General features: G+C 39.1%; 1 protein-coding gene across 3 annotated transcripts in view; it reads right to left on the bottom strand.

Moving 5' to 3' along the window:
* The window catches only part of sdk1a (sidekick cell adhesion molecule 1a), a 903166-nt gene that overhangs the window by 83007 nt on the left and 796516 nt on the right, over positions 1 to 23643 (bottom strand). For all 3 annotated transcript variants that reach the window (XM_072559294.1, XM_072559292.1, XM_072559293.1), the window contains 3 exons: positions 16183 to 16384; positions 8934 to 9037; positions 8070 to 8140 (listed from right to left, as the gene is read on the bottom strand). In XM_072559294.1, the coding sequence (XP_072415395.1) occupies positions 8070 to 8140; positions 8934 to 9037; positions 16183 to 16384 (377 nt within the window). The remainder of the gene's footprint in view (positions 1 to 8069; positions 8141 to 8933; positions 9038 to 16182; positions 16385 to 23643) is intronic.

The raw sequence follows: 23643 nt of genomic DNA, 5'->3' as shown, positions 1-23643 counted from the left end.
CCCACTCTCCTAACCTGTCCAAATCCTTCTGCAGGGATTCACTGAAAGAACCCAGAGTGTGGGGGCATTTCCAGCAACACATTTTCAGCTCAAATCCTTCTGCAGCCTCCCCACCTCCTCAATGCTACCTGTCCATCCACCTATCTTAGTATCATCTGCAAACTTAGCCAGAATGCCCTCAGTTCCTTCATCTAGATTGTTAATGTATAAAGTGAAATGTTGTGGTCCCAACACTGACCCTTGCGGAACACCACTTGTCACTGGCTGCCATCCTGAGAAAGACACTTTTATCTCCACACTCTGTTTTCTGCCAGACAGCCAATCTTCTATCCATGCTAGCACCTTGCCCCTAATGCTGTAGGCTCTATCATACTCATCGGCCTCCTGTGCAGCACCTTGTCAAAGACCTTCTGGAAGTTCAGGTAGGTAACATCCTTTGGCTCTCCTTGGTCTAACCTGCTCATTCCTTCCTCAAAGAATTCTAGTAGATTTATCAGGCATGACCTCTCCTTGATGAAACCATGCTGACTTTGCTCTATTTTATCATAAACTTCCAAGTATTCAGAAATCTCATCCTTTACAATGGACTCCAAAATATTTCCCACGACTGAGGCTGGGCTAATCGGCCTATAATTTTCTGTCTTTTGCCTTACTCCCTTTTTAAACAAGGGTTTGTCACATTAGCGAATTTCGAGTCCTTTGGGACCCTCCCTGACTCTAGCAATTCCTGAAAGATCACCTCCACTACCTCTTCAGCTATCTCCTTTAGAACTCTGGGACGAAGGTCATCTGGCCCAGGTGATTAATCCACCTTCAGGCCATTCAGATTTTCTAGCACTTCTCCTTGGTGATGGCCACCATACTCAGCTCGCCCCCTTTCTCTCTGGAATTGTTTGGGATATTACTCATGTCTTCCACCATGAAAACTGCAAAGTAATTATTCAGGTCCTCAGCCATTTCTTTGTTCCCCACTACTATCTCTCTAGTGTCATTTTCCAGTAGTCTAATATCCACTTTTGCCTGTCTTTTGCCCTTCATATATCTAATAAACTATTACAATTTTCCTTTATGTTATTGGCTAACTCACCCTCATATTTAATCTTCACCCTTTTTTTTGGTTGCTCTTTGTTAGTCTTTATAAGCTTTCCAATCCTCTGTTTTCGCATTGCTCTTCGCTCTTAATCTTATATGTTTTCTGTTTTGCTTTTATCCTATCTCTGACTTTCCTAGTTAGCCATCCTTGCCTCATCCTCCCTGTACCATGCTTCTTTCTCTTGTATCTCTTGAATCCCTCCCCAAAATTCCTGCAGTTGCTGTTCCACTGTCTTTCCTGCTAGGCTCCTCTCCCAGTCCATTCTGGTCAGCTCCTCCCTCATGCCTCTGTCGTTGCCTTTATTCAGCTGTAAGACTCTGATTCTATCTTCTCCCTTTCAAACTGCAGAGTAAATTCAATCATATTATAGTCACTGCCTCCTATGGGTTTCTTCACCTTACGCTCCCTTATCAAGTCTGCCTCATTGCACAACACTAAATTCAGTTTTGCCTGTTCCCTCGTGGGCTCCACCACAAGCTGCTCCAAAAAGCTATCTCACAGACATTCTACAAATCCTTTTTTTTCCAAGCTACTACCAACCTGATTTTCCCAATCCAACTGCATATGAAAATCCCCATGATCACTGTAACTTTGCCTTTCCTACACACCTTTTCTATCTCCTGGTGTATATTGTGCCCCAGCTCCTGACTACTGTTTGGAGGCCTGAACATAACTCCAATTATGGTTTTTTTCACATTTGCGGTTCCTCAATTTTACCCACACAGATTCGATACCATCTGACCCTACTTCATTTCTTACTGTTGACTTAATTTAATTTCTTACTAATAAGGCAAGCCCATCCCTCTGCCCACTTGCCTAACTTTTTGAATAGGATATATATCCCTGGATATTCGGCCTTCTAATCCAGATCCCCCTGCAGCCACGTCTCTGTGATATCTACCACATCATCCCTGCCAATTTTGTTCTGCACCTTTAACTCATTTCCTTTATTCCTTATACTGCGCACATTCAGATATAACACCTTCAGTCCTGTATTAACCTTCCCTCTTCTCATTGTCACCCATTTGATCAGTGTGTTTGAAGTTTGATTGCTAACCTTTTCCAAACACTCTATCCTATTTGTGTTTGTGCTGGAGATTTTAATAACCTCTCCTGAGTTCTCCTTTCCTGTCATTTCTATCAGTTGAATCAATCTTTACATATTAACCTGCTGTTTTGTTTCCCACTAAGGGAAGAATCATCCTTCCCTTCCACCCCACTTTCTAGTTCAAAGTCCTGTTGACCAGCCTGCTTACCCTTTTCTCCACAACATTAGTCCCAAGCTCAGTTCAGGTGGAAACTGTCCCAACGGTAGAAATCCCTCCTGTTCCAATACTGGTGCCGGTGGTCCATGAAAATGAACCCTTCTTTTCCACACCACTCTTTTAGCCACGTGTTTACTTCCCTTTTTCTCATGTCCCTAAGCCAATTTGCATGTGGCTCAGTCAGTAATCTGTGATTATAACCCTTGAGAACCTGTTCTTTAATTTGGTTCTTAGCTCCTGATAATCCCTGAACAAGTCATCTTTCCTAGTCTTGCCATGTTGTTTGTTCTAGCATGGACCACAACAACCAGATCCTCCCCCTCCCTCTCTAATATCCTTTCAAGCCGGTCAGAGAAATCCCTTACTCTGGCACCGGGCAGGCAACACATCATGCAGGACTCTTGGTCCTGCTTACTCTCCTAATTATAGAACTCCCAACAACTACCACTTGTTTTTTTGCTCCCACACCATGGTGCAGTGGTCGGCTCATCCTCACTACAGCCCTTTCCCTGATCCACACAGGGAGCAAGTACCTTGTACCTGTTGGACAAGGTTAAGAGCAGAGGCTCCTCTGTTCCTTACTGCAGGATCCTTCTACCTGTCTCGTTTGCAGTCACACCATGCTGTCCCTGGCTACTGACCAAATCTGAAGTATGTAATATTCCAGGCGTGAGTGCCTTCTGAAACACAGCATCCAGGTACTTCTCCCCATCCCGATGTGACGCAGTGTTTGAAGCTCAGATTCCAGCTCATCAATTCTGAGCCGTAGTTCTTCCAGCAACCATCTCTTGCAAATGTGGTCACTGCAGTTCTCAATGGGATTAGCCAGCTCCCACACTATACAATGATATCATTTGTCTAGCCATTTCCACTTAATTAATTACTTTATTAGTTTATATAATTTCTCAAGGTTATTTTGTACTGGCTATATTAGCGGTAGATATACCCACCAGTGATTTCCAAATAAATGGATTCTTCCTGTTTCATTTGGGTACATACATACATTGTAAAAGCAATTAGCAGTTCACACAGTTAGCAGCACTTCAAACTTTCTGCTGTTCTGAACGGCATGATGCACTTTGGCTGAAAATAGTGCTTACTGTCATGCAGGAGTTGAACCTGATCTATGAAATACTGAACAATGGCACAATAGGGCAAAGATCAGGCTCCAAGGCTGTTGAAGACTGTAATTGATGTTTTAGTGGACAGATTTAAAGGACATACCCTTTATCTGCAGGTGGCCTTTCAGTCACAGTCACATGCTCAGAGGGCAACAGAAGCAGATAGTTAAATAAGTCAACTTCAACAACTTCACATAAGGGGTCAAGATCAACGCAGGCGTCTTCAAATTCCATATCCTTCAAACTGCACCACTAATTTCACACACTTTTCAGTATACTACACCACCATTATTCAGATAACAATCTTTATCAATAAGAACTCTCACCTGACATTCATTTACTCCGCTACAAACTCAAACACTTAGAACATTTAACACACCCAAATTTTTACATCTTGCACACAATGCCACAACATCCATGTAAGACAAGGATAGCATGATGATCAATGACACAAATCCTTTTTGCAAGGACATGTGCTACATGGACGATAACAAGCATGCATACTTTTTCTGACCCCTATGCAGGAGACAGTGCTGGCCTTTACTATGATATCTACAACTTTAAACATGGCAAGCAGAGGAGGTGAAACCAAAGATGGCAGCATCCTTATAACTAATAAAACTATTCATATCTCATCTTTGCAGTAAAGAGTATAAGTTTGAGAAGCCTACAAGACAAATTCATTCTGAGTTTCTGTGTCCTCTATTGAAAGTATACCCTCTTAAGCTATGTTAATTACTGCCTCGGTTATTAGATCGCGTTATACTGAATACATCTTAATACACTGCTACAAATTGATGGTCTTGCTGTTGACTTACTTATCATACTTATATTACCTAAATGCTTGATAACACTTCCATTACTCTACTGATGATGGAGGCTCATGGAGTGGCAACTGGCTGCATTTGGTTTGTCTAGCTGTTTGCGGACAGAAAATTGTCTATGCATATCCAAATTTTTGTGTTGTACTTGATGGAAACAATTTTGCCAAGGTCATGGTTAGTTTTGGAGTACTTGTCTACAGTAACATAGCTGGGATACTATCAGGACTGATAGTCTTTGCTGCATCCAGTACCCTTAGCTGTTTCTTGAATTTACGAAGAGTGAAGGGGAGACCTGGAAGATGGATGAGACAGAATAATCACCTGGCACTTCTGGCTGAAGATAGTTACAAACATTTTAGTTTTGCCTTTTTGAACTGATGTTCTTGGATCTCAGTTGAAGATAGGAATATTTCTGGAGCCTCCTCTTCTGGTCAATTGTTGAATTGTGCACCACCCATTCATAACCAAATGTGGCAGGACTACAGAGGTTTGATCAGATATGTTGGCTGTGTAATTGCTTTGTTCTGTCTACAATGTGCTGCATCAGTTGTTTAGTATGCACACAATCCTAAGTTATAGCATCACAATGTTCCACCACATTCTTACATTTGCTGCTTCTGGCTTGTGCAGAGAAGTGGATGCATTGATTGCGTTGCAAATATCTGTATTGTGGTCATGTGTTTTCATATACTAGGAATGAAAATTTAACAATAGAAAATGGGATATATGCAACTGAAGCACATGGAATTCTATTACACTTAAAGGTTGAAGTCACCTGTATCAAATGGTTAACAACTATAAATTATTTGGAGGAGCCAGTGTTGGACTGGGTTGGACAAAGTTTTAAAAAAAGATCACACACCAGATTATAGTCCAACAGGCTTATTTGGAAGCACTAGCTTTCAAAGCATGGTTTCTTCACCAGGTGTTGAAGAAGCAGTTAGACTATAGACTATAGACTATTAGACTATAAGTTCGTGTTGTGATCAGCTCGAGACAAGGTGCCCACACTGCCTGCAATAGTGACAGTCCAAACAGATTGTTTGTTTTGGAATTTAAAGCTAAATCAGTGAAAAGCATTCAGTAATTTCTGAAAGGTTGTAAAACCTATTTACTTAATCAGATTAAAAAGGACATTATAAATGAGGGATATTTAATCAAAAAGTCAAGGCTAAGGATATCTCAAGCCAGACTATGTCATCTTGGAGATGTGCTTAAGAAGGTTCTCTGGTTTCAAATTTTCAGGGAGTATGTTTGCTGAAACAGGATAGTTGCAACTTGAAACTGGGACACTACTGAAGCAGAAGTGGCTATAAAGCACAAATGTTGTGATTAGCAGATCATGTAGTTCAGGCTCAGGAGAAGTGTCAGGGAGCAGTGGTTCCATGCCATGGAAAATAATAAGAGCTAAAATAAACTCCTGAGAGCTACTTAAGAGTTTGATGAGTCACGAGTGGGGTGAAGGAAGCCCAAAGGCAATATTTACTGGGAAAGACTGAAACTTAAGGAAATACAGCAGCAGCTCTGTGAAACCAGCTGATGATAAAACCTAAAGCTGTGCCAACAATTAAATGCTTGGGAGCAGTCTCAGGAGTCCTGGTCTCGGACAAAGAGACTGAAATAACAAGAAAGGAGCAATAGTTAAGATCTTCAAAAGTAAAGAACTGGAGTTCCTTTGCAAAGGAGACAGAATATATATGAGAACTTGTGACTGACAAAAATATTAACCTAAGGTTGAGATCAGTCTATACCACATCAGCCATTTAAAATTTCGTCCTTGAGGTGTTTATTTCAATTTGTCAGAGTTAGCTTATATTTACCAAATACTAACCCTGAATTGCATCCATACCATGTGTCGTTTAGAATTATCTTACTTGTGCTGTACATCTACTAGTCATTATTGCTGATGTTTGTTTCGTTCAAGATTGTATAATAAAGATATCTGGAAAGAAACTGTTATATTTTGATTCAGTGTCAGTTTAATTGAGTTTTATGAAGGGTTTTTTTCTCCGAGGTCCACTGAGATTTCTCACCACATTGTCTCAACCATTAACACCTATCTCACCCTATGGTGATGTTCTCATTGGATGCTAGCCTAATTCTCCTGCTTATCATATCTGAAGAGATTGCCACTTCCATGATCCTGGAATAGACCGCCATCCCTGGCCCACAGAACAGGATAAGGATGATACTGCTGGTGACTATGAAGATGATTTATGAGATGAACATTTATACATCTGATCTTATCCAGGACAGAGCTGAAGATATTTGCAACACTGCACAGATTGCTACACAATGCCGCACAACAGAGATTGTTGATGCTTTCTGATCTTCAATGAGAGGTAACAACATTTTACGGTCTCTTGCCTTAAACATACAGATGGAGTGAATGGTCAGCTTCCCAGGGATTGCAGACTTTTCTCAATGTAAGATGCCACTGACTGCACATACATCACTTCTCAAATGCTAATGTCAACTTTTCCCTATACCATAGCAGGGAGAGATTTTTTTAAAAATTCACTTGTGGGACGTGGGCATCATGGATGGCCAGCATTTATTGCCCCGTTCCTAGTTGCCCTTGGTGAGTGATGTTGAGTTGCCTTCTTGAACCGCTGCAGTCCATGTGCTGTAGATAGAGCTACTTGCAACACCACTCTCTAACTTTAAACAACTATCGAAAGCACTAAAAACATGTGGAAATGAAGCAACAGCCAGAAGAAATAAATCAGCAACTAGATTTTATGATGATTCCTTTAAATAGCACTGATGGATGGGGAGATGGGTGGCAGGATGGGGGTGGGGGGGGGCTCAGTGTGCCTTGTTGCTATTGAATACATTTTCACCAAAATAGCATTGTATACTGATATCATATCTGCCTTATCTGAATACTATTTACTGTGGGCACACTAACTCTTACAGGCATACCTCACTGCAAAACATGCAAGTGGATCACAGATGTCATTTTGGTTATCATGATGGCATCCAAACTATCCAACAATGGGCATTACCAATACATATTCAGCACCATATGTTTTTAAATAGTGCTTAGCGCAACAAGTCAGATGGTGAAAACAGCCCTGCAAGACGCTTGCCAGCCACGATATCTCTGACAATGGAAGGACTGGAGGTATGACATGTAACACGTTCAAAAATATAACAATAAAAACAGAAGCTCCACATGCAATTTAGGTGTTAAGTCCAAGCACTATGAACAGCACAGAAAAGTCATTAAATTATATTAACAATAGAAACAGAAATTATAGATCTTTTTCCAAGACATGTTTCATGACAAGATTTACAATGCCATGTTGTGAATAATTTAATTCATGTTCCATTGACGAAAACTGTGATAAAAAGGTTAAACCATTTCACTAAGATGTGTTGATCTCACAAAGCCAATATTATTCTAGAAATCTGTAGAAGCTTGTAAGTATATAATATTAGAGGTGAGTTTGTCATCTATTATCAAATTAGAGATACATTTATGAATGAATAACAGACGTTTAACCAATGCTAACATCACATTCAAACCTTTTAAAGCACAGTTTCACGTTATGAATATAACATACTGAGTTATACTGATCACTATGCCATGATAATATGATTGGTTGTGTTAAGTTTTGTGTTGCTGCTAATTATATTCTTTATAAATCTCATTTAAATAATACATTGTGATAAATGTTAAAAAAGCTCTTAATATTTCACCAATTCAATAGACAGTTTTAATACACAAAGGATTAATTACAGTCCAGAGGACATAACTTGCCTTCCACTGAACAAGAACGGAGGTAGTGGTGCGTGGAATCACAGAGAGAATAACTGGTGGTTCACTGGGAACTGAAAAACAGAACTATAGATGAAGCAATTGAACAATGCGTCACAATTTTATACATCATGTTGAATCATTCTGAAGATGACTGAAGATTAGGAGGGGATGATATCTCAATGTTTTATGTGAGGTGAAACTATGAAGATGCTTTTTTCCAAAGAGCGGTACAATTTTGTTACACTGAGGAACCAATTTTTATAGCTGAGCTCAGTATCTCTTTCTAACCGATTCCCTAAATAGGAATATTGTGAATAAATGCTATCCATATCAGTGTCAACTTCTGTCCGTTTATGCTGCAGTGAAATTCTTTGGAACACTTCAATTGCTTTACTAAACTACTTTCTCCACTCTGTAGGCACCCTTCCCTCTATTCCTGATGAAGGGCTTTTGCCCAAAACGTTGATTTTCTGCTCCTCCCTTTGCTGCCTGACCTGCTGTGCTTTTCCAGCACCACTCTAATCTAGACTCTACTTAAATAATAGTCAGAGTTGGGTTCCTTCCCACCTATCTGCTCCACACTTCCCAACAACCTATCACAGTCACCTCCTACCTTCGCCCACCTATCGCCATCCCACCCACATTTTCCCTAACCCCACCCACCACTCCCCTATTTTTCTATTTGCCCCCTTCTCTCTCCTCAGTCCTGAAGAAGGGTCAACTCTCTTGCTCCTTGGATGCTGCCTGACTTGTGCTTTTCCCAAAGCCACACTTTATCAGCGATAAGTTAAGCATCCATTTAAACCAAAGAATGTAATAAGTAAATAGAACAAAGCAAAAAATAACACTAAAAATCATCCTTACCATCCTGCAGTGTTGTCACTGGCTCTGTTGGTACACTATAAACACTGTCTCCAATATCATTAGTCGCCATTATTCGTAACTGGTAGGAAGTGTAAGGCTTTAAGCTGGCAAATGACAGGAAAGAATAAATATTTAAGGACATTATTTTCCTTTCTGAATTAGTTTTACCATGCAGAAAATGTAATGAAAATTTTGAACCATTTTGGGAATTAAATAAAACTTCCAAACTTATGAAACCTTGTACAAAAGAATGACTGAGAGCATCTGCTTCTATAGTTAGGTGCAAGGATTAAATACAGAGTTAAGGGCACTGGTACCAGTAAAGCATACTACTAAGATCTTCTGAGGAAGGGTCACTTGACCTGAACATTAACTCTGACTTCTCTCCATAGATGAAAAAAAACCTCGAAAGAACTGCAGAATGCTGTAACTCAGAAACTGCTGGAAAATATCAGCAGATCCAGCAGTATTTGTGGAGAGAAGTCAGAGTTCTGAAGAAGGGTTACTGGACCTGAAATGTTAACTCTGATTTCTCTCCACAAATGCTGCCAGACCTGCTGAGATTTCCCAACAATTTCTGTTTTTGTTTCAGATCTCCAACATCCACAATCTTTCTTTATTTTAAGCTAAGATCTTGTTTGATAAAATAAATATAATTTCGGTGCAGAGACTTACTGGAATCGGGTGGACAGATAACTATGACTGAATCATATAAGGCAGTCCCCAATTGACAAACATCTATAAGATCTTATACAGAGGTGGACTTATGTTAAAGATCTGACATGTCAATGTGTCCTCATACGTATGAGCGGCTATTTTGTATTGTCCTGCATTGTGTTCTGACTTGCGTACAAATTGACTCTTGAACGTACTCTAGAACAAAACCAATCGCAACTTGGTGACTGCCCAGGTATAGAAATGTGGATCCTTAGAAATAAAAATGCAAAGTATTTTTCCTCCAAAAAAAAAATGATTTTCCACATATCTCCAAAATAATGAGTTCAAAACCTCAAATTCACTTGGTTAATCAAGCCATAATATAATTTAATTGAAGGACAGAGTAGAGAGGTTGAATGTTCTGCCCTCATTTATCATAAAAAGAATTTAAGAGCATCAAAGTGGAAGCACAAGCCATTGCAAAAGGCATGTTGGGAACAATAATGAACCAATATGGAATAATATCCATAAACAGAAATTTCAAACCTTCTATAATATGTTGTAAATTTGTTAAGAGTTTATGCTAATAAACAGTGCTCTAGAGCTAGCTTCAGAATGCCATAGCATGGGAATGCAAGGTAGTTGCTTTAAGAATGAGGATCAAATTAGAAAGTTTGCCCCTCATCAGAAAAAACTTGTTGGCAACTGCTGCTCCTGAAAAGATCCATCAAATTTCATATAATGTAACGTAATGAATTTATGTGCAATGTAAAAACAGCTGCTACCAAGGTGGGAACTACAAAGTTCACGAAAGAGGAGAAATTTCAACAAGTTTTCCCATTTCCTCTGAATACCTATATTATATTTCTTCTCGTTGAGACTGAGCATATGACTCAGGGACTAAATGTGTTATTTGCATCTATCTTCATGTGTAGAGAAATTGGAAAATATATAAAGACTTAGTGAGTTTTGAGAAGATTTGTAGCTCAGGTTGAGGTTTTGGATGTAGGTTTGCTCGCTGAGCTGAAAGGTTCATTTCCAGATGTTTCGTTACCTTACTAGGTAACACCTTCAGTGAACTTCATGTGAAGCGATGCTAAAAATTCCTGCTTTCTATTTAAATGTTTGGGTTTCTATGAGTTGGTGATGTTATTTCCTGTGGTGAAGTCACTTCCTGTTCCTTTTCTCAGGGGGTGGTAGATGAAGTCTAACTCAATGTGTTTGTTGATAGAGTTCCAGTTGGAATGCCATGCTTCTAGGAATTCTCACACGTGTCTTTGTTTGGCTTGTCCTAGGATGGATATGTTGCCTAAGTCGAAGTGGTGTCCTTGCTCATCCGTATGTGAGGATACTAGTGAGAGAGGGTCTTGATATAAAGACATCAAGTGGAGGGATTTAAAAGGTTGACAGTGCACAAAGTTCACCTGGTTCAGATAGGACACCCTCTAAGTTGCTGAGGAAAATAAGACTGGAAATTGTGAAAAATCTGGTCACAACTTCCAATTAGTGCTGTATATGGCAGTGGAGTCAGAGCCCCGAACAAACATAAATGTTACATTCCTGTTCGAAAACAAGGATAAAACCAACAAATACAGAGCAGTCATCCTAACACTGGAGATAATAAATCACTTAGAGACAATAGTGTATAGTAAATCAATTGGCAATTAATGAAATACATGCTGATAAATGACAGCCAGCATAGATTTGAAGAATGGACTACTCATTTAATTTGATGGAGTTCTTCGATCAAGTAACAGGTGGTTGATAGGGTTATGTGATTGATCTTGTATGTATGGACTTTCAAAGGAAATTTAACAAAGACTACCTTAAAAAAGTGTTCTCAAAATCCAAGCTCTTGGGATTCAGGATGCAGTGAATGCTTTGATACACAACTGGTGCAGGAACAAAAAGGACACTGTGGTATGACAACTATTTCTCCAATTTGGAGGAAAATAGGAAGTATGTACCCCTACTGTCAGTGTTGGAACCACGGCTCTATTTGATCAACATTAACAACATGGATTTAGGTACATCAAGTATTATTTCCAAATTTGTATGTAACATGTAACTCAGAAATACAGTAATCAGTGAGACTAATAGCAATGAATTCCAGAGGACATAGACAGGCTGGTGAAATAAGCAAACACATGACAAATGAAATCTAACTCTGGGTAAGTATTAAGTGAATAACTTTGGCAAAAAGAGTGGAGAATGGATACAAATTAAACAGTATAATTTTAAAGGGTGTAGGAACAGACAAATTCAAGGGTGTACAAGTCAGGGTAAAGCTGCATGTATGTGAACGTATGCAATATAGTTAATAAGATTGCTGAGTTTCACAATGATTGTCACATGGGATTATGATATTGTGGCTATAACAGAATAGAAGAGTAAGGCTGAGCGTTAAGTATTCCTGGTTACAAGGTTTTCAGGAAAGGTAGGAAAGGAAATAAAGGTGGAGGGAAGGCAGCCCTTGTTAAGGAGAGCATTGCAGTGCTATAGAAAGTTGATGTCCCAGAATGTTCAAGGACAGAGTTGTCTTGGTTGGAACTAAGGAACAGTGAGAAAGGTATAATTACATGCTTAGTGCAGTCTGTAGACCTCCAACTAATAGGAAGGATGTAGACATACAACACTGCAACAAATATAAATTTTGGTGGTGTAAGGAATAGCAAGGACAAGTATTCCTCGATTGCATTCAGGAAAATTTTATACAGTAGGTCAGTGTTAAGTCCAATTGTAAAAGATGGACTGCTAGACTTTGTTATTGGGAATGAGGTTGACCAAGTCGAACAATTGTAAATGAGACAGTATTTAGGGGACAGTAATCATAGTTTTATAAGGTCCAGGATGGAAAATGACATTTGTCAATCCAGAATTAGAATAATAAATTGTCAGAGTTGACTTCATTGAGACAAGAATAGAACTGGCCTGGATTGTGGAGTCAAAGATCGATGGAAAACTGTAGCTCAACAATACGCTACTTTCAAAGAGATAGTTTAGGCACAGATGTGGGAAGGGAAATATAGGCAGAGCTCCCTCAATAAAAATTAAGATAGATTAAGATAAACAAGAAAAAACATGCTTTCCTCAGGTATTAAATAGAATTAAGAACGAAACTGAATATAGAAGGTTCAGAAGGGAACAAGAAACACAACTAAAAGTACCAAAGAAGGATTATGAAAAAAATGGCTAACAGCTCACAGAGGGAACCCCAAAGTTTTCCATAGGCACATAAACAGTAGATGTGTAGAAGTAGGATATTTACACATGGGAAATGATTGACATGTTACATTAATACTTTTCATTTGTCCTTACTTAGGAATGAATTATTGGTCAGACCATGGTGACAGAGGAGGAAACCCAGTCACTAGAAGCATTTAAAACTGGTAAGGTTTTGGCCTTGGATAGGCAGTTGATTCTTAACATTGATAAGGTATGTGGTTTGGATGATATACATCAAAGGACACCAAAGGAAGTGAGACTGGAAATTGCGAGGCACTGGCAACAATGTTTCAATTTTCCCTGAATTTGGGAGTAGTGCCATAGGACTAGAAAATGCAAATGTAACTGACTTGTTGAGAAAAGTTTACAAAGATAAGCCTGGCAATTATGGACCAGTGAGTATAACTTTGGTGTTGGGGAAAAGTATTGAAAAAATTATTGGGACTGAATTCTGAGCTTCATGGAGTAATGTGTGTCAACTAAGGGAAGCCACCTTGAATGTTTTAAGGGAAAATCATATTTAACTAACTTGCTAAAGGTCTTTGAAATGGTAACAAAGGGAGTTGATGAGGAAAATATTGAACTGATGTACATGGAATGCCAAAAGATGTTTGGTACAGTGTCTCACAACAGGCTTGTGAGACAATTTAGAGCTCGTTAATAAATGAGACAATAGCAATGTGGGTATACAATTGGTTGAGGGATGGAGAACAGAGAGTAATGGCTAATAGGTAGATTTCAGGCTGGAAGAAGGTTTGTAGTGTAGTTCTTCAGTGTCAGTTTTGGTACACTTGTTTTTCTTGATACATACTAATGATCTGGTTCTTGGTTTGCAGGGGGTAATTTCCAAATTGGTGGATGTTACCAAACTTGTTAGCATTGTAAACTGTGAGGAGTGAGGAGGCAATAATAATGGCAATGTTGCAGAACAATAATCCGCAGATGGGAGGTAATATTCTGGGGAGTCTGATTCAAATCTCACTGCCACAGATGATGGAATTTCAGTTCAATAAAAATCTGGAACTAAAAGACTGATAATGACCATGAAACCATTGTAGATTGTCATTAAAAAAAACCCATCCAGTTTACTAATGTCCTTTACAGAAGGAAAACCACCACCCTTAACAGATCTGGTCTACACACGGCTCGGGTCTACAGCATGTGGTTGATTCTTAGAAGTAATTTGAAACGCACAGCAAGCCACTCAGTTGCACCACCTGTGAAAAAGGCACCTGAAGTGAAAATGGCAAACTCAGTCCTGTTGTCTCTGCAAAGTCCTCCCTACTAACATCTGAAGATTAGGCCAAAATTGTTATGTCTCACAAGCCTGTTGTCAGACACTGTACCAAACACCTTTTGGCATTCCATGTACATCAGTTCAATATTTTCCTCATCAACTCCCTTTGTTACCATTTCAAAGACCTTTAGCAAATTGTTAATTTAAAAACAATATTCAGGGTATGGGGAAAAGCAGGAGAATGGTACTAAGTCATATTGCTCCTTAGCAGCGCTGATGCAGACACATTGGACAAATGGCCTCCTTCTGTAATGTAACAATTCTGTGATTCTGTGACAGATTTGAAGATGGCAGGATAAGTTGAGAACGCTGTAAATGGTACTTGAGTTCAAAAGCAAGGAAGTTACTTGAAGTCTTCAAAAAATACTGGTTAGCCCCAGATGAAATATTGTGACTAACGGGTATCACTATTTGGGAAGAATGCCAAGGCCTGAGAGATGGAGCAAGATTTCATATTTCTGATGCGATTCTAATAAAGCTTTACTGATGTGGGAAGATAAGAGAAGCTGGCATTGTTGTCTTTATCAAAGGGAAAAATATGGGGAACTAAAAATACAGATGTTCTAAGTCATTGAGGATATTGATAAAGTAAAACAATTCAAAACCATCAGTAATTGCAGAAAATAACCTGAGTGTGCAGATTTAAGGTACCATTACTCTCAAAAAGAAACTAATAGTAACATAAGCAAATAAAATTATACAGCATGTTGCTATGAACTGCTATGCACTGCCTGGAAGAGTTGTGGAAGCAAATTCAGCAATAGAATATCTATGATTCTCCACTATGTTGGAGACAGAAGGTTGTTGAGAAAAGCTTTAGGAGTCACCTTAGGGAACTGCTCTAGGTAACAAACAATAGAAGTAATAAATGTCTTGGTGTTGAAGATTCCTGACATAATCTTTCACCAACCAAGCATAGACTTCATCACTGGAATATTCAAGCAGACCATAATGCCACAATGGTTTTGTGTATCAGTTAAAAAAACCTAACTGATATTATATATGACATTGATTCTTTGCCTTGGTTCTAGGTTAGTGCATTGCTGAATTTTGTATTGATAAGATAAAACTTTATAAGATAAAACTGCTTCATCTGAAACCACAGATCCAATTTAAAGGAAGAATATGAAGTACAAAAATTTATCAAATCAATCCTTTTACAGAACATGAATGTTTCCTCTAGCAAGCAGTTGTCCAACCAGTTTCCCAAGTGGGGAAGTCATCCGATATCTTGTCTGCTATTGGATCTATTGAAGTTATTAAGCCAATTAATGGTCAGTTAAGGGGCTCATGCCATATCTGCAACTATTTTACCCAAGGCTGGGGCAGGTAGCCCAGCAGCTTTCATGACACAGGCTGCTGTTGGGTAAGGAGGTAGAGCTGGTTTGGGGGGAAAGCTCCTTTGGGGGTGGTCCCCTGTACTCATGGGAAACACATGTTCCCAAGGTCCTATCTCCACTTTAAAGCACAAGCCACCTCTAAAACATCTCCACCCCCACCAAAAAATATGCTCTCGGTGTGGTTTGTCAGCCAGGCTTATCAAAACCTGGATTTATCTTTACCAATGAGCTCTATCATTATTTTCCTCAGGGATTGTCTGTGGTCTGAGCAATGGCCACTGCTTGAACAAGGCTCTGCTGGGACTGCAGAGATATGGCCAATCAGATTGGCTGGCATCCCTCCAAGGTGGAACTTACATGAAACAATTAAGGTAGCTTCCAGCATAAAATGGCTGCAGGGCAGCCAGCATTTCGGTAGATGGGCTAACTAACAACTTTTCAGTTGTGAGAAGAGATAATAGAGAGCTCTCTAAAGTCCAGTCCATATTTTTGTGTTGGCTTCGATCAGAAATTATGAAACATTATCTTTCAAAATATTTCACCTCCAGTTTTTGATTGTCACCTATGTATTTTCAATATTTTCTATTTTGATTTCAGATTTTCAGGAAACCTGATGCTCTTTCAATTAATTTATTCACAGGCATAAAAACAGCTTTGTCTTAATTTGATAAACCATAATATGATATTTATAAGATGCAGAATTTCAAACTAAATTGACTGCACACATTACCGGTCTATAACATATGACGTAGCATCATGACTAATTGAAGAGGTGTGTGTTTGCCAAGTCATGTTAGGTAGTTCCTTTGTTTGCACTGTGAAGTAGCGGATTGGTGATGACCCATCACTCCCTGGTTTCCATTGCAACAGCAAACTTCGACCCCGAATTTCAGACTGAGGTACTGTCAGATTGATGGCTGGCTGTGGGCGGTCTATAAAACAAAAGATAGTTTCAAAATGATTCTGTCCTGTAACCATCCCAAAACACTCTGGATTTCACTGAACATGAACAAAACAAAATTAAAAGAAAACTGGGCAAAATTAGAGATCCTGATGAAGGGTTATTGCCTGAAACGTCGATTTTCCTGCTCTTCGGATGCTGTCTGAGGTGCTGTGTTTTTCCACCACCACTCTAATCTTGACTCTGATCTCCAGCATCTGCAGTCCTCACTTTTGCCTAAAATCAGAGATCCGTTTTCTAGCACCACTATGTTGAATAACTACAGAATCACAAAAATGAGGTGATCCAACAACACCAGACTTATTTGACAAAATATTTCACAGAACATACAACAATACAGCACACTACAGGCCCCTTTGGCCCTTGATGTTGTGCCAACCTTTTATCGTACTCTAAGATCAAACTAACCTACCAACCCTTCATTTTACTATCATCCATGTGCTTATTCAAGAGTCGTTTAAATGTCCCTGACATATCTAACTGTACTACCACTGTTGGCAGAGCATAGCACCCACCACTCTGTGTAAAGAACAGACCTCTGACATCTCCCCCTAAACCTTCCTCCAATCACCTTAACACTATGCCCTGTCGTGACAGCCATTTCTGCCCTGGAGAAAAAGTCTCTGGCTATCCACTCTATCTGTGCCTCTCATTACCTTGTACACCTCTATCAAGTCACCTCTCATCCTTCTTTGCTCCAATGAAGAAAAGTCCGAGCTCCCTCAACGTTTCTTCATAGGATAAATTCTCCAGTCCAGGCAGCATCCTGGTAAATCTTCTTTGCACCCTTTCTGAAGCTTCCACATCCTTCCTGTAATAAGGCTGAACTGAACACAATATTCCACGTGGGGTCTAACCACAGCTTTATAGAGATGCAGAATAGCCTCACGGCTCCTAAACTTAATCCCCCAGTTAATGAAGGCCAACACACTATATGCCTTCTTAACAACTCGTGGTAACTTTGAGGAATCTATGGACATGGACCCCAAGATCCCTCTGTTCCTCTACACTGCCAAGAACCCTGCCTTTAACTCTGTACTCTGCATTCAAATTCGACCTTCCAAAATGAATCACTCCACACTTTTCCAGGATGAACTCCATCGACCACTTCTCAGCATAGCTCTGCATCTTGTCAATGTCTTGTTGTAACCTAAAACAACCCACTATACTATCCATCACTCCATCAACCTTTCTGTCATCTGCAAACTTACTAACCCACCCTTCCACCTCCTCATCCAAATCATTTATATAATGAATGGAGGTCCCAGAACAGAACACCAGTGGTCACTGAGTTCCAGGCTGAATACTTTCCATCTACTACCACCCTCTGTCTTCTATGGGCCAGCGAATTCTGTATCCATACAGCCAAATTTCTCTGTATCTCATGATTCTTTGCTTTCTGAATGAGCTTATCATGGGGAATCTTATCTAATAGGGGTGGCACGTTGGCTCAGTGGCTAGCACTGCTGCCTCACAGCACCAGGGTCCCAGGTTTGATTCCAACCTCAGGTGACTGTCTGTGTGGAGTTTGCACATTCTCCCCATGTTCTCGTGGTTTCCTCCGGGTGCTCCGGTTTCCTCCCACAGTCCAAAAATGTGCTAGTCAGGTAAATTGGCCAGGCTAAATTACCCTTAGTGTTAGGTGCATTAGTCAGATGGAAATGTGTCTGGGTGGGTTACTCTTCGGAGGGTCGGTGTGGACTTGTTGGGCTGAAGGGCCTGTTTTCACACTGTAGGGAATCTAATATAATCTAACACCTTGCTAAAATCCATATGCACCACATCCACGGCTCCATCTTCATCATTGTGTTTTGTCACATCCTCAAAGAATTCAATAAGGCTTTTGAGGCATGACCTGCCCCTCACAAAGCCATGCTATCTCTAATCAAGCTATGCTTTTCCAAATAAGCATAAATCTCGTCTCTCAGAACCCTTTGTAATATGCAATATCCCTATATCCTTTGATGTCATTAGTTTCTAGAAATCTATCAGTGTCTTTCTTGAACATACACAATGACTAAATCTCTCCAGTATTTTAGGGTCGAGCTTTCCAAATATTCACCACATTCTGAGTGAAGCATTTCTTTCTCATCTCATTCCACAATACCTTGTCCATTATTCTAGGACTGTGGTCCCGGACTCTGGACTCCCATTAGCCATGTTAAATATTTTATACATCCATGTTTGATCCTTTAAAAATTTGCCATTTTCAATGAGTTCACTTCTCATTCCACTAAACTCTGGAAAATACAGATCTAGTCTCAGTCTCTCCAAATAGGATCATTCCAGAAATTAGTCTGGTCTCTGCTACACTCTATCAAGAGCAAATATATTTCTTCTTGGATAAAGGATCAAAACTACACAAAATGTGTATATAATTCAAGCAAGACATTGTTACTGTTGCATACAAACTTTTTGACAGTAAAGACCAAAGTACTATTGCCTTTCCAAATTACTTGTCGCACCTGCTTCTTAGTTGTCAGAGACTTCTGAACACAGACATCCAGATAAAAGCAAATTACTGCAGGTGCTGGAATCTGAAACCAAAGAGAAAATGCTGGAAAATCTCAGCAGGTCTGGCAGCATCTGTAAGGAGAGAAAAGAGCTGACGTTTCAAGTCTAACTGACCCTTTGTCATCCAGATGCTTTTGAACATCACCACTTTCCAACCTTTCACTGTTTAATAAATATTCTGCACCTCTGTTCTCCCTTACAAGGTGGACAACCTTGCACTTATTCACCTTATACTCCATCTGCTATGTTCTTGCCGGCTCACTCAGCCTGTCCAAAGGCTCTTAAAATCCCCTTTTCATCATCCTCACAACATACTTCCCCACCTAATTATGTATCATCCACAAATTTGGAAAAAAACAGGAAAATGGCATTCAGTTAGAAGATCAGCTATGAGCTGAAATAGCAGAGCAGTCTTGATGGCTGAATGACCTATTCCTACTCTTATGTTTTAAAACCCATTGATAAAGAATGGGTTCATAATCTCATTGCATCTAGTAGACAAAATAAATCTTCCACATAGATCAACAGCATAAGTTAATAATACCTAATATTTTAATTTACAAATTTTAAAAATATATATTCAGAATCCCTATACATAATATTAAAATAGTCATTGTTTTAATTAGCTTACAGTAGTTTAAGTGGTGTTAGCCAAACTTTCTTTTTACCTGCCTGAAAAATCAGCTCCTGAATCTGGTTATATATGCATCAATGCCTTGGTACTGGTCGAGTTGAATTAATATTATTTAATCACAATTACAGACAGCTTATTGTAAAAAGCCTCCAATGATCTACCAGAAGTGATGTGTAGGGTTACTCAAATCACTCTGCTCATCCAGTCAGAACCTGTCTTCACTATCCCCACTTCACCACACTGCCCCTGACACCCCCTTTATCTGCAGCTCTCTCTACACCCATCCCCACTCCTGAAGAAGGGTTACACCCAAAACATCAACTTCTTCACCTTGTGATGCTGCCTGGCTTGCTGTGTTCTTCCAATCTCCTGCCTGTCTTCCTAGTTCATGTCCTGCAAGCTGTGAAGTATTGTTTCCGGAATATTTAAGCGCTTTGGTTCTCTCAGTCTTTTAATAATCTGTTGAGTTCACGTCAAATTTCTGGTCTGGAAGTTTCACAAGCTACATTTTTTTTCACTGTGGTAACTTATTCCCTTAAATAAAAGTGAAGTACTGCAGTTGCTGAAGATCTGAACTAAACAATTTCAGTGTTTGGGAAAGAAAAAGACTTAATATTTTGAGGACAAGGTGACTTTTCTTTGACACGTCTTTAATGGTCTGAACAACCTCATTTTCTAGGAGAGACTATGATCACTTCTGACCCCTGTCACATCTCCTTTGAACTAAGTCAAAAGCTTTTTAACTAAGTTTAAAAAAAGCTTCCAATGATGTTCCACCAGGCCTTGCAGTCACCTGCTTTCTGACACAAACTGGTTCCAGAAAAACTGAACTAATAAATTTTTAAACTGGTTTACAAAAAGAGATGCTAGTTTGATATTCAAAAGAAATGATAATATATACATGTTACAAAATATTACAAATACTTATATTACTGTGTGTATATACAAATATTACAAAATATTTATATATGTCACACACTTCTCATCACATAGCAGCTAATTATTTAAGTTAATTAAATACAAGTGTTGCTGCTTTTGCCCTACCTAAAAGTCCATATGCTGATAACACATGAAAAGATAATTCCACAATTAGTTCTAAATTTGCCTTGCTCTTGCTTGAATTATAGACCCTCCTAGTGTCATGATTTAACTTAAAATGGTCTAAATTGATATTGTATGTGTTGTTTACTGCCTCGTACACCAATAGTAGGCTCCTTTTTCACTGTGTTCAAAGCTGAAGAGCTCATGTTTTCTCAATGTCTGCTTGATCACTAAGAATCAAAGTCATAACTCTTCTCTCAATCAGTCAGCAATGACTAGCATCAATATATGATCTGACCAGAACATAATACTGTGTTAAAGAGACAGCTACAACCTAACCCACAGATTTGATCATATTATTAAACATCCTATTGTGCATAATGATTGCTGCTCCACAGGACCAGATATGTTAGAGAGTTTACTAACAGAGCAAGATGTCTTTCAACTTCATCCACATTTAAATCGACAGCTTTCATTAAAAATGTAATGAATGACTGAAATAATAATTTTCCAACAACAATTAAATTGTAAAAGGACGAATTGAAATACTTGAACTTGGGTTTTGAAAGTTGCAAAGTGAGCCACTTATAGTCAAATGGAGAGTAATTGGACTATAACAGTAAATGCTCCTCCAGCTCATTTTAAATTTTAATAACTTGGCCCATTGATTTCACTAGATAGAGTAATACTAATTGAAGATGAAAGGGAATTATAATGAAATTCACAGCTATTCTGTGCTAAGTGATAAGTGAAATGTGCCAATGACTGTTCAAAGCCTACCAGTGTCTAGATGTATTAGTTCAGTGTCATGAGCATTATCAATTTTTGCAGATAAATATCAAGAAAGCAATATGTTTTGAAGTTACGTTGGAAGTGATTGATTTTGCTTACAGTGTTGTGCATGAGCAATACACAATTTATTGATTGAATATGTGTAAAGGAACCAACATCATAGTGCAGTGATTGACTTTTGATGGTTCAGCATACATTTGTTCCACAATTTGCTCATTCAGTATTCAGCAAAAAAAAAGTTCAGCATGTTGGTTTATCACTATGCCTTTCTGTTTGCATCATTTTCCATCAAGGAAGGTGTATTCTTCAGCAGCAGTAAACACACACATAGAAGAAAATGATTCAGCAAAAGTTGCTCTATCCCATGTTCTCCTGAAAGCTTGTCAACACCATCTGACTATCTTAGTTTATCTAATTTTCTTCTTTAGTTTTCAAGCCTAAGAAACTGCACCCTGGATTTTCACTCTTATTTAACTGGTTAGCTCAGTTGGTTGGATGGCTAATTCGTGATGCAGAGTGAGGCCAACAGTGCAGATCCTTCTTGTCTCTGACAAGAATGCTAGACACTGAAGTAGTTACAGATCTCTTTGTAAATTTGCTAGCCAATTCCAACCACTCTGACAAAATTTCTCTTCACTCCTCTGTAGTTTATGCAGTGATTTTTACATCACACCCTACCAACTACATTTACACTCTTGCTCTGGTAGGCTTGAAGCTGGGAGGGCTTGTAAAATACATCAGGTGGCCATTCTGCCATAAACTCTCAACTGGTGTGTAATCTTATGGTGGAGTAGTCAAGATAGTTATGGGTCTCTTTCATACCTACTGCTATTTTACCCAAGGCCATCTGGAAAGAAAGTATCTGTTCATTTGCGCAAACTGCTTTGGGGATACAGTTGGCAGATGGTCTCATTATAATTACTTATTTGGGTGAAATAATTGCTAATAGTCTTAGGCCTCTCGGAAATGCTGACCCAGTTTTCAGAGGTATGTTAGCTTTGCTTGATTGACATCTTTATTATCTTGCAAAACATCTTTCTTTGAAGATTTTTTTCATTGCTTATTTACATAAGATGAAGAGATGTGAAATGGATTGCTTACATGAATCTTTATGGTTGACTGACACTTTTGTGAGGTTCTTAGATGAGCAAATACTTTTCAAATGAGATTTCTAAACTTAGTTTCTTGTGTTATTACTTATAGGAGCATTTCAAAGACTTGTCAATGGCTCATTGGTTCTAATCATAGATGATAACTGGAAGAGTGGGTGTGATAGAGGCATAGAAGGGACTGGGCTATAGCAGGGGCTGTGGGTGCTTGCTGGATGCATGAAGAGGTGTTGAGTACATGATGGCGAAGGGAGATATGAGGGTTAGGTCATGGATGATATGAATAAGCCAAAGTGGGCATATATTGAGGGGGCATGAAGATGGATGAGGAGTGAGAACTAGAGGGCAAGAGTCATGATTACATTTGGCAGTATCTCCAGTAAACTAGCCTAACAACCTAGCTACTTGCCTGTCTCTTGCCATCTTATGCCTACCTCCAGATACAGGATCCCATTTTCAGCCTATGCCCATCATCCCAAAATTAAAATAGGATGGGCAGACTCCTGCAGGACAGTGACAGGATTGCTGGGTCAGAAGTCTCAACTCTCAATAACTGTTTGCTTGACAAACATTTGCATGAAAAATATGTATACTACTCCATAGCACCATATAATTGGAGGGAAACCTCTTCATTCTATACTCCACTCCTCTGGCAATAAAAGGACAACATGCCATTTGTTGTCCTTGCATCAAATTGCTTGAGAGAGTATATCCTCTCAGCGAGAAAAATCTGTCATGGCACAGTATTCTCGTTCTCACTGTTCTTTCAGTACTCTTACTGCAGTGTTAGCCTTGATCTTTGTGCAAGACTCTGGAGTAGTTTCTAACATTGAGTTGAGCTACCTGAAATGTAAGATAACCCAAAAAAGTGTACTTCAGTTGACATATGGAAACTAGGCGAGTATAAATTATGAGAAATCTTTTCCTTCGTAAAATTTGCATGTTATTTTGTTTGAATGGAATCTCTTCAAGGTAAAAATTATATTGCCATTAATGATAACAATTATTTTAACACATTACACCTTTAAAAGTAATTGCACATAATTTCATGAGGGAAAGTCTGCACGTTACACATTAATGTACTATGTCAGAGTCCATTTGGATTGTGCTGGAAATGCATAGCAGGTCAGGCAGCATGCA

This window comes from Chiloscyllium punctatum, chromosome 40, assembly GCF_047496795.1.
Source record: "Chiloscyllium punctatum isolate Juve2018m chromosome 40, sChiPun1.3, whole genome shotgun sequence".
NCBI lineage: Eukaryota > Metazoa > Chordata > Chondrichthyes > Orectolobiformes > Hemiscylliidae > Chiloscyllium > Chiloscyllium punctatum.
This window is presented reverse-complemented; position numbering and strand designations above follow the sequence as displayed.